Genomic DNA, 12,234 nt, shown 5'->3' with positions numbered 1-12,234 from the left:
AGGGAATAATTTTTTTTTTATTGACCCAAATCATATGGCTACAATGTATGTCATCCTTTTCTATACATCCATACACACACCCCTATACAATTTATACTGTGCATGATCTAATGAAAGGTCTAAGCTCCTATAAATGTTCATGGTTGTGAACATGTTTATTTAAATCAAAACACAGGATATATAGGTCTATTGTTAATGACATATGACATGTTAACATTTATAATAATAGTAATTTGAAGCCAAATGGGTGATTTTTTACAAATTAAATGTAGCATTTATGGTCAGAACCTATATCAAATTTCATTTCAAAAGATAATTTCCAAACCAAAATTAACAAGGCTGACATATGTTTAGGAATAGGTTAATGCTACAGGAAAAATTGCAAAGTCTACATTGAAATTGGTTTCATGTAAACAAGGGTATGTGGCAGACAGTGAAAAATGACATGAATCTAAATATCCTGTAGACGAATCCAACTTCACGCATTCATACTCCTCAATGGCAGCCATAGCGGCTACGGGGACCTGGCTATCTCACCTAAAATGTGAAATGATGCGGCCTTGAAGGGTATTTTAAACTGCATTCTATCACCCGTGTTACACATAGACAAAAGAATGATGACAGTTTACAACACAAAAGAATCTAACATCGAATTTTAAGCGGGTTTAATCCACCCTATTGGGCACTCAAAACACCTGTTTGGTGCATGCGGGGAACCAAATATGGCTGACCAAATCCTGACCATGACTTGGCTCGTTGAATTCGTCTATACTGAATTATATTTCATTGAAAGCATCAACAAAATAAAGTGTTTCACAGGATGACTCAGTATGTTGGGCAAAATGAAACACATGTGCCAGGTACAATAAAAACAGATGTGGCATTGTCTGGCATTGTATCACATTATATTGCGGCTATGTTTGACTAGCAGAAGAAAAACATGTCTATAATGTATAATAGATATAATAATGGGAATTGTTAAAATGGAAGTAATTGCAGACAGCAATAGGTATGATTTTTACCATTTGCCCAATTTTCATAATGTATTATCCAAAAAACCAAAAGCATACCACAATGCCAGCACATGAGATGAATGTTGTTAATTATATAGTTGGGCATTACTGCCTTTTTTACAGTGCCTCTAATTGGTTCATTACATATTACACCAGTGTAGTGATACTTGCGTAGTAGGGAATCGATGTAGTCTACATATTCATTCCCAAGGTCTTTGCATGTGCTGAAATTCTTCACACTCATCAGTAGTTGCACTACCACCATCCCGTCAATAATCAGATATCACTTTGAGAGTGGTGATGGCATTTCATGCGCGCATGCTTCATCAAGACTTTCCAATTCATGCATGAGGTCACCTTTGCTTTTACAAGTGTAAAGCGTCCCATTTGGTTCCATGAGCATAGCATTGATTGCGCAAAACTCATTTTCAGATATTGCTTGCTGCAAATCAAGATCCCGTCCAGATTTAGCTATGACCAATAGCCTGCTGAATAGATTGGTCGTTGCCCTGAATTGAAAGAAAGTCCTTTCTAAGACCTTTCATTGATATCTTTTTACTTAAGGTATCCCAGTTGAGGTACTTAACTTTTGTCATGCGATCCCATAAGTTTGTTTGGCTGGTTATGCGATCTTGGGCAAAGGCATCTTTGGCCTTTTCCCTTCTTTCAACAACATTCAGGATACTATCCTGAGCTTCTACAGTCAGGGCCTGTTTCGAAACAGGATTGTGCAGTTTGCTGCTTTCATCATTGAAAACTTTCAGAGGACCAAGGACCCCTTTTATTGCTGCAACTGCACAATCCTGTTTCTTAATTCTAGGCTCTGATAGGTGATGGTGATAGGAATCACTGTCTGGTGTGGACAATCCCAGCATACAATGTAACCTCTGTTTACTTTGTGATTTGGCTCAACACAGGGACAGTAAGACAGTATTTGAGTAATGTTGCTGGCTTGTTTGCGATGCCTAGCAATCCACCTTTGCCTTTCAGATCTATGTTTGTCTGTTATTGGGCATGATCAGCACCTACTGCAGTGAACGATATGTTGCTCCTCACTGCAAATTCCCCAGCATCTAACCTAAACCATATGCCAGGATAATTTGACTTTGATTTGTATGCTTGTGCCAGAAACTCCATGATATTTTGAGCATAGTCCAGACGATTGTAAGCAAAGAAGTATGTGGCCATTTCTTCTATAGCTGCTAAGTATAGGAAGAACAAAGTACAAAGGATATTGCATGTCATGATATGCTTTGAATTGCGCTTCAAGATTCATGCTTTCTAGCTGAATCATTAGATTCTGGTGAGCTTTTTTGAGTTTCCTTGGTCTTGTATGCATCAGAGAGCTTCTGTATATTTTCTGTGAGAGCGTTTAGAGCCTGTGGTCTCTCTGAGAAAATGGAATCAAACCAGAGGTCTGATAATGCTTGGAGGGTGATCTCATGTGCCTCTTTAGCACATCTATAGTGGCTTCCATTGATAATTTGATTGACTACTACTGTGCTATACAGCTTTGCTTCAGTCCATATACTTGCCACTGTTCTCAATAGTCTTTCCCAGGCATCGTAATCCACAAAGGCTAGTGTGGAATGCCCAAGGAATCAGTCACCACTTCCCCCTGTACTCAGCATCAAGGTACTGCAGCTTTAATGCCCTGTTGTACAAGTTCATATTGTAGATCATCAGAACTGGATCATGACTATCAGGAGAAGCCAGCCTATTGAGCCTGTATACAGCATCCATAGCAGTTACTATTATAGTCTGCCACTCATGGGCTGGTGCATTAATTATAGGCAGGGTATGTGGCTTGTCTAATGGCTTTGTTTGGTACTGATCATTTGAGCTTGTGTGAGGAACGGTTTGCGATTCTTCTCGTTGCATGTAGCGTGCAAGTAACCATGCATATTTTCATAGTGAGGACTTGTTGAGGGCTTTTGGGGTTACAGTAATTCTACATGGCTTCATCTTTACCACTGTTGGAGGAGCACTCTTTAACCCTTCCAGGTTTGTTGGATTATCCTCCAACTTCAGTGGTGGTGACAGATTTTCCAAAACACTGTCAGGACTGATTCTTTGATAGACTGATACAGGAGTTCCATGGAAGGAATTTCTGCCATCATATGTATCAATTTGTGTATCAATGTTATCTGCAGATCCTCTGATCGGAACACCCTTCTTAAGGCCTGGTGGAATATACACTCCATCATCCATGACCTTAAGTACAGCTGAGGCAATTTGGGTGTTGATTTCATTCACTTGTTGATATGGAACACCGACATTTGCGGCATGGAGGAAGTCAACGTCTTTCCGGCTTCTGTGACCTTGGTGACTGTGTAGACTAATTCCAACATTCCTTCCATCTGATCTTGGCCCCTGAATTACCCACTGAACAAATACACTAAGGAGTTCTGGAACTCCTGTGGAGAGAGATCCTTCTAAAGACCCATCAAACTTTCACTTATGGTATCTTAGAGACAGCTTGTATCCCAGGTATAAGCCTTAATTCCACAAAGAGATGTTTCAGATTGACTAGAATTGTTACTTTGGAAAAATTCTTACATGTCAGGCCAGTACACTATTTCCTTATACAGTTATTATCTATGAAAATAAAATGGTGACTGTTTTGTAAATGGAAGTGGTCATTTCCCAAATACAAATTGAGTGAAAATGCTACAAATAACCAGATAGCCATGCTAAAAATGGTGGCCATTTTGGTTTATTTGTTTGTGTACATGCAAAAGAAAGTTTTATTTACAAGCCATGTACTTTGTTGATAATGAATCGGATTACCATAAGACGGGTAAAGGATACCAAAAGGGAAAATATAATGAAAATATTAGGAAAATGGTGGCCATCTTGGATCTGGCGGCCATATTACATTTTTGTTCATTGTGCAAAGTGTATTAAAACTAAGTTGGTGTTGTTTCCAAGTCATATTTACCTGATATTAAAGTATATTAAAACTTTAATATGGTGCTTAAGGATCAAACAAATTGCTATATCATCCAAAATAAAGCAAATGCTGGCCTTTTTGAAAATGACTCATTACACCCCCGCCCACATGAAAAAAAAATGTGGCAAATACTTTTTTCAACATTCGGTTTATATTCTACAACATATCAAAAAATTACTGACTGTAGCAAAAAATAAAGCAACCTCTGATATGTGACATGATCAAGGGGAATGAGTCACATGTCGACCCTGGTAGAAAATGAGTTTTACATATGTTTCTAAAGAGGACATTTAGAGCTTTCTGAAACTGAAAACCCCATGTTGACACAAACTTTTTTTGCAAAGTTACATGAATTTATCAATCGCTGAAAACAATATAAAACAAAGGAATTTTAACACTTTCTTTGCCAATATCTCAAAATCAATATTAGCAACATCCGACTCATTTCCCTTGATCGTGTCACATATGGTGACATTATTGACTAGACTATTATGTAATCGTCTGAGTAACCAATCAAAATATAAGTTTTTAGATCTCTGAGCAATTTTAAGCTTAATCCCTTCCAGCGCCACTGACTAGTTTTACCATATCTCTGATTGGCTCAATACATGATATAGGATTCTTTTTAACCAATCAAAATAGTTATTTGAGGCCAGAAAATTGCTTAACCAACTCTTGATTATTCTCTTGCCAGTTAACAATGAAGCCCCTACTGCTGATGCTGGTCCTGATAAAGAGCTGACATTAACTGATGAAGTAACCTTGTCAACTACACTGGATGGAAGTGGTAGCAGAGATGACCAGAAAATTGTTACATATCAGTGGAAATATATCAGGTCAGTTTGAAATATAACAGGTTAGACAGTTTCTTAATCAGTACTGTAGTCAAGACTGGTCTTGGGTTATTTGTTAATATGGTATCAGGGTTGTATTGCAATTCATTCATTTAAAAATGTAGTCCAAATACATTTGAACAAGCACGGTAGGGTGCTATTGCACAAGAAGCGGTTTATATTGCAGACTTGTGGAAAATATTAAATAGTTCTATGAACAAAATGGTTGAATCTTTTCATATTTTGTATAGTCATAAAGATTAATGCTTTCAAACATACTGTAATAAAATAACTTGTAAACAAAAAAATGTGAAGTTTGAGAATATGACCTACAATTTTTAGAACTAAATTTATGCACTTATGCAATCCTTCGATTACAATCATCAGTATTTTATTTGTAATATCTATAATAATAGGTATAACCATGATTTGGTGCATGACTTCTGTATTTGCCATAACTGGATACACATTTAGGCGTAGAAATATTGTTTGATTGAAAACAATTAGAGTAGGTGAATCAGGATTTATTTTTCATGCCTCCACAGCGAGTTTTTGCCATACATGCTTCCGTCCATACCTCCGGATGCTGTATCTTGTGAAGGGATAGGCGGGTTGACTTCAGATCTGTTTACCACTCGTACAGTTTGACATTTACCTGTTATAATATCTTTCTGAATTTAAATCACCCCATGGTGGAGGCATACCAATCGACGCTGTGCATCGAAAACTCTGACATTTTCACATCAACTTTTGTTTTGTAAAAACTGTTAAATCTTACCAGTTGCATAGATTTCTTTTTGACATGGGGGGATAGGGTTAGAAAAAGTTTCTTGAAGTATAGTGAATCCAGCACCTTTTGGCAACAGAATACAAATGTGCATGAAAAATTTTGCCATATTGAAGCTAAACTGATGAAATATGGTGTAAAAGTGGAATAAATTTGTGTGAAGCATGCAAAAATTGGCACTTTTGGGGCTAAATTGGCCAAATATGAGGTTAATTTGGTCAGAAACCCACACATAGGCACCAACATTGGGGGATGATTGTATAGACCATCCCCTATAACAAAATATTGGGGGGAATTTATCCCCTATCCCTCATCCCTCGGGATCTACACCTATGAATCTTACCTTAAAAGACAGTGATACATGCAGGATATCATAAAATGGTTAGAATGCATATTTTCTCTTACTTTTTATTGATCATTTCAACTTCAAATGGTCGCAAACTACTTTATTTCATTTTGAGATTATATGTTACACATAATACATCAAATTTAATGACCCTTATTTTCTTGTCCTCCCTCAAAATAATGATAAATATTCAGGGTCTGCAGCATATTTAGGGTAGGCCTGCAAGTTACGTCAATCAAACAATTGTTTTTGGCCTTAGCAAGATGTGAGTGTTATTTTCAAAGGGTATTCCTGATTGCAGCTATAAACATCTTCAAATCTAATCTTTTTGCAGTGGTCCCAGTACGCCAATCATAAATAATGGTCAGGAGGCTATAGCTACAGTTGCAGGCTTACAAGGTGGGGAATATAGCTTCAAATTAACAGTGACAGATGGACAAGGTGAAAAGAATTCAGATGATATCACAGTTACGGTTAAAAAAGGTAAGTAATGGGATATTCCAGTTGAAATCCATACATCTCTTATGGAAGACATGACTATATTCTTCCAATTGGGCAACCCATTTGAAATTCACACTCCCTGTGTAGAAGATTAAGGTCATGTCTTCCATAGGGGGTGTATGGATTGCAACTGAATAATCCAATGATGCTGCTAGCTTCAAACAAAAACAGTAAACATTCTTTATCATGAAATCACAAGTATAGGTCCATCAGCTCTTGTTTATCCTTTAATATATGAAAAAAAATGTTCTCTTCTTTTTAAGTATAAATATGTAGAACAGATTTATATACACAAAATATACCCAGACTTTCCAGAGATGACATACTGGTATGCATATGATAGAGGTAAGAGTGGTGTAAAAAAAATATAGTGAAACATATGCAGCAAATTCTAGACAGAATTCAGCCCTCAATGACGATAAGAGAGGTACTAAAGAATATGCTACTTTTCAATTTTAATGCTATGATTTGTGAACTATTTTTGTTTGTTTCCTTTCTTCAGAGGTGAACCAGCCTCCAGTAGCTCATGCAGGACCAGACATCACATTGACATTACCCAATAATTATGTAGAATTAGATGGGTCAGAGTCAGCAGACGACAAGGGTATTGTCTCCTATTTTTGGTCCAGGACACCAGAGAGCCCTGCTGCAGGGGTCAGTATTTCTAGTTCTGATTGAACCAAAGATGTTATACCCAAAGATTACCAACTCTGCAAAATCCGCCATGTTGGTGTGTCACACATGGAGGGCAGATAATAATGGGCAATTCCATTTATAATCCACACTACCTCTGTGGAAGATTTTGGAAATATCTTCCGCAGGGGGAGTATGAATTTCAAATGAAATGAACACATTAGGTAGCTCCATTTGAATTTAATACACCATCTGAGAAAAATTCAACCTGAATCTTCAACTAAGGGAGGGTAAATTTCAAATGGAGCTTCCTAATGTGTTCGTTCCATTTGAAATTCATACTCCCCCTGTGGAAGATATATCCCAAATCTTCCACAGGGGTAGTGTGGATTTTTAATAGAATAGCCCAATATGCCTCCAGCATTCATCGCCAAAAGTCTGGAATTGAACAATAAAAGTGTGAGCGTTTCAAAGGTTTGCTTACATGTGCTCAATGCATGTTTAGGCACAACACGTTTCACACAGAGTGCAAACAACCACACACTTGGAATCGAAGTTTGTCAGGCCCATAGCGAAATAATCCCAAAGTGCATTTTAAAAGTTGCGTCCATGAGTGACATGCAAACATGTCAGAGTCAGTACTCGCCATCTTATCAGAATTTGAATAAAAATAAATTGCCTTCACAAATAAATTGCCTTTGTACTGAATAGCTACCAGCATAAAGTTGCAACTATTATCTGTTCCAACTCCAGTGACACCTCATGCATATTTTCCTGGGCCTATGTTCACTGGAGAGGCAAGGAAACTAGCACTAAACAGGTAAGGACCCCACAGAAATGCAACATGTCTTCGGTATTTAATCTATTACCATTCTATTTCCTGTAATGTTTAAGTTCCAGCAAATGTTTGATGACGTATGACGTAAAATCAATAATATATGTCCACCAGATATTTTACAAAACGTACTATCGATTTTACGTCATCAAACATTTGTTAGAACTTAAACATTACTGGAAATATAATGGGAATAGATTAAATAACAAAGGCATGTTATATCAAATGTTTTACGTCGCATACCCAGAGTCTGGAGGGCCTTAATACCTATTTCAATGTATCCAAAGGTCCAGGGAAATTAATGAGGTGTCGCTGGTGCTGGAATAGATAAAAGCCTATTTAGTAGCAGGAATCTACCATGATTAAACTTAAAATTTGTTTCAGATCATTGATGAGATGTTTACTTTTAATTTATGTCAAGTATTTATGAATTGTCTCTTATGCACACAACTACATTTACTTTCAGGTTGTACTGAACAGCTCCCAGCGTAAAGCCAAGCTGCAACTAGCCTATTTAGTAGCAGGAACCTATCATTTTGTTCTCAACGTAACAGATGCAAAGGGAATATCTAATACAGATAAAGTCACCGTTACTGTTAACCAAGGTTAGTAGGGTGAGAATGAAAAGATCTAAAGTGAACAGGATGCTGGGGCAAGTGTTTGTAGCGAGCAAATGGGCTATTTCAGTTGAGATCCGTACACCCCATATGAAAGACTTGCCATTAGTCTTCCACACATGGGTGTAGTTGTCAAATGGAGACACTCATTCAGGTAACCCCCATTTAAAATTCATACTCACTGTGTGGAAGATCAAGGTCATGTCTTCCATAGGGGTGTATGGATTTTAAGTAGAATAGCCCAATATATCTCAGTACTGAGTCACACGATAGATTGGAATTAATGGGATGTAATTTGTGTGATGTTGTGGATATTTTTCAGAGGTGGTGTGACTTACCATGGTCAGGTGTACGATTTGCTCCAATCAAACACCATATCTGTGTTATCAATGGGCCAGGATAACGTTACAGTCCAAATTTCAGATTGACTTTCGTTAACTTCCTACACTTACCATAGTAACAATGTTGCAAAGGAAAGGTTTACAAGTTCCAAGTTTCCTCTAAGACGTTTTAAAATTAAATCGAAAAGTTTTGTCTCACCCACCTGGTCCAATTTACAGTGTCACACCTTGGTGCATTTGGTTACAGTGGCTTATCATATAAGACAAGATGCTGTTTTGAAAGTTGTACCTTGATTTAATTCAACTCTCACAAAGCATGCAGAAACAAACATAAGAATAGGTCAGGCCTACTGCATTGTGTGAGAGTTGAATGAACCAACTTTCAAAACTGCATCTTTTTTACATAATGAGCCACTGTGACCAAACTTAAGGATCAGTGACATTGTAAATTGGCCTAGTTGTGGCAAACAGTGCTACCAATAACCAACATAATTTTCAGATATATTCTTAACAGTCTTACGGGGGTACTATTAACTTGTGAACCCTTTAATATGAATATATAATGTCAGTTTACCACAAAAACAGTAAAACCAGTAGAATAGTCACAAAGATATGAACGCACAATTTGTAATGGACTCATTGACTTTACATGTTGGAACATGCTATTCGTGTAATGATAGATGTTCTAGAATCATTAATCGGCAACACATATAAAGATCGTATGCATGAGATTAAAGTTTGTTCCAACCGGCAGCAAGATAGAAGTTCATTGTTTTGAATGCAGAGATCCTCCAGTGTTTTGTATGTGTGTTTTCAAGTAAAAGTTGATGGGAGTTTCATCCGTATTGGCTTGCTCAAACACAGTATAAGACATAAGACCATAGCTGAATAGTGGTAGAAAAGGAGTTCTAGCTGGTATCGCTGTAAGTAATGGAGAATATAGAGATAGTATATTAAAGCTCTGTTATAAATATGTATCTTTTAAAAATCATTTTATGTTTTATTATTTGTTTGACTTTGACAGATCCTAAAAGGCTAGACTTGGTAGAAATGACATTTGGTGTTGAAGCAACTAAATTTACAGAACAGAATAAAGTAAGTATGGACGCTGTTGCTTTTCATGTCAAATTTTGTTCTTTTCAATTAATTTTAATCTAATATGTGACCATCCACCACAACTGAGCCCGGATGTCGCCAGTGCCACTATTGAGATATGCTCCATTGAACTTAACAATAAACAATAGGAAACAAAGGATTTATTGACTGTTTTATTGATTTTTCACTACTTAAATGTGACCCGGCAGCACAAACGAGCCGTAAATTCCCTAAATTGTATTCTGAGTTATGGTGTAAAATGTGTACGAAGGTCGTATTCATCGGTCACTAAAGCTGGCGGCGACATCTGTCTTATTTTGATAGTCACAACACCAATCAATTATTGAAGTGGATAATAAGCTTCTACCTTAGATGGCTATAGAACCATGGAGGTATATAAATAAATGGAGAATGATCCAGCCAAGCCTCTTTTGTACTACGTTGGTTATGACCAATTATTGTTGAATGGGCATTTTCAGGTTTATATTGATTATGCTAAGCTGATTACATTGTGAAGTCTGTTTCACTGGCCATTGATTTCAATGGGGTAAAATGAAGTTTATACTTATTGGAAAGTGCTCATGTTTCATAAAATTTTGATATCAAAATCTCATTTTCGCCAAAAATTGAGAGCTTAAATTCTGAGACTAGTAGGCCTATACCTAGGTTTAGGTATACTAGTCTCAGTTAAATTGCATCAAGAAATCAGTCTTTTGATAAAAGAAACACCTTATCTGTTGTCATCTTGTGACTTCCTACATTTTGGTCATGAAAAATTGAATTATGACTTTTTTCCCAAAAGTTATGACCCCCGTATATTTGGAACCCTCCTCCAAAGAAAATGATAGCCCCTAATAATATTAATATAATCATTTAGGCCTAAATACTGATAATTATTTATTATAAAATGAGAAGTTTAATGATGATGATTTAGGCGGCCTATACGATTTCATGACAATACAGATTTAAAAGTTTAAAAACAATAATATGACATATCCGTCTATGGCACTCAATCAATTTGACCCAAGCTTCAACCCAAATCACGGTTATCATACACTAAACTATGAGAAACTGTTTAAACAAAGTATGTAGGGCCTATACATTCCGTGATAGGGCCTATCAATTCTCTCTAGAAAAGATTGTCTGATCATCACTTTTGCTTGAATTCAAGTACTTCCGTAAATTTTGCTCGTCAGAACTCAAATGGCCCAAATTGGCCCAACATAATCTTTTCACAATCGGAAGGTAAAAACGTTTTGCCCGCATTTTCACTATATTTGAACTCCCTCAGACTCCCTTAAAAGCTTAATATATGAACATGAAAACTAAGTATATTTGTCAAGTTACGGCACAACTAGTGTAGAAAACAGTTTCAGTAACTTGAGAACAGAACATCAAAATTTCTTCGGTTTTCGCACGATCATACATTGAAACTATAAGCTATCAAAACTGGTGACTTTGAACATCTGATTGACTAGCTGACGTCATTATACAGTCTCTTTTACAAGGCTTCCGGAAGTTCCGGTACGGGTCAATGTAGGGTCAATTCCAATGAGGAAATTTTGGGAGTGACAATCAATGAACCATGGTAGAGGCTCATAACCATCGTGGAGATCAATAGCTTAGTTTAGACATTGAGCCCTCTAAATTGCGATACAAATTTTTAAATTGTGTTCAGAATATTTTAAGCAAATGCGACTTAAATGACGTCATTGATCGCGCAAAAGTGGGAATAGCTTCTAGTAATCCACAATGGGCTAAATCAATTAAAGGTACTATCTATAACATCTTTAATAATGAATGGAAAGATGATGTTAAATCTAAATCTTCTCTCATCGATTATTTGACAATCAAGAACGCTCCATGTATGGAAACTTATCTCTTAGATGAAATTGATTTTCATGGTGCTTGTCTCAAATTCAAGATTCGCTCAAATACACTTCCTTTAGAACGTAAAATTAGCAGATGGACTCCAGATAACGACGGTATATGTAAGCTTTGTAACATTGGTGTTGAAGATGTAAAGCATTTTCTTTTTACTTGTCATGCACTTAACAATATTAGAGCTGATGAATACTGTAAACTAGAGAATGAATTGATTAATTTAAATAGCCTTGATACATGGGAATTGTTTATCTCTGGCAATCTAGATGTAAAATTTAATCTTGCTCTTGGAAGTACAGCGACCACTTTCTGTAGTATAACTAATGCTGATGATATATATGAAATTTTTGATAAATTCTGTAAATCTTTCGCAAAGAGAGCGTGGAAAGCAAGATC

General features: G+C 36.6%; 1 protein-coding gene across 1 annotated transcript in view; it reads left to right on the top strand.

Annotated features, from left to right (window-relative positions):
- The window catches only part of LOC140151124 (dyslexia-associated protein KIAA0319-like protein), a 106,283-nt gene that overhangs the window by 58,367 nt on the left and 35,682 nt on the right, over positions 1-12,234 (top strand). The window contains exons 14-18 of the mRNA XM_072173347.1: positions 4,661-4,802; positions 6,267-6,415; positions 6,936-7,087; positions 8,368-8,506; positions 9,884-9,954. Of these exons, the coding sequence (XP_072029448.1) occupies positions 4,661-4,802; positions 6,267-6,415; positions 6,936-7,087; positions 8,368-8,506; positions 9,884-9,954 (653 nt within the window). The remainder of the gene's footprint in view (positions 1-4,660; positions 4,803-6,266; positions 6,416-6,935; positions 7,088-8,367; positions 8,507-9,883; positions 9,955-12,234) is intronic.

The sequence above is a fragment of the Amphiura filiformis genome, chromosome 4 (genome assembly GCF_039555335.1).
Source record: "Amphiura filiformis chromosome 4, Afil_fr2py, whole genome shotgun sequence".
Classification (NCBI taxonomy): Eukaryota; Metazoa; Echinodermata; class Ophiuroidea; order Amphilepidida; family Amphiuridae; genus Amphiura; species Amphiura filiformis.
Note: the sequence above shows the minus strand (reverse complement) of the source record. Positions and strands in the feature narration are given on the sequence as shown.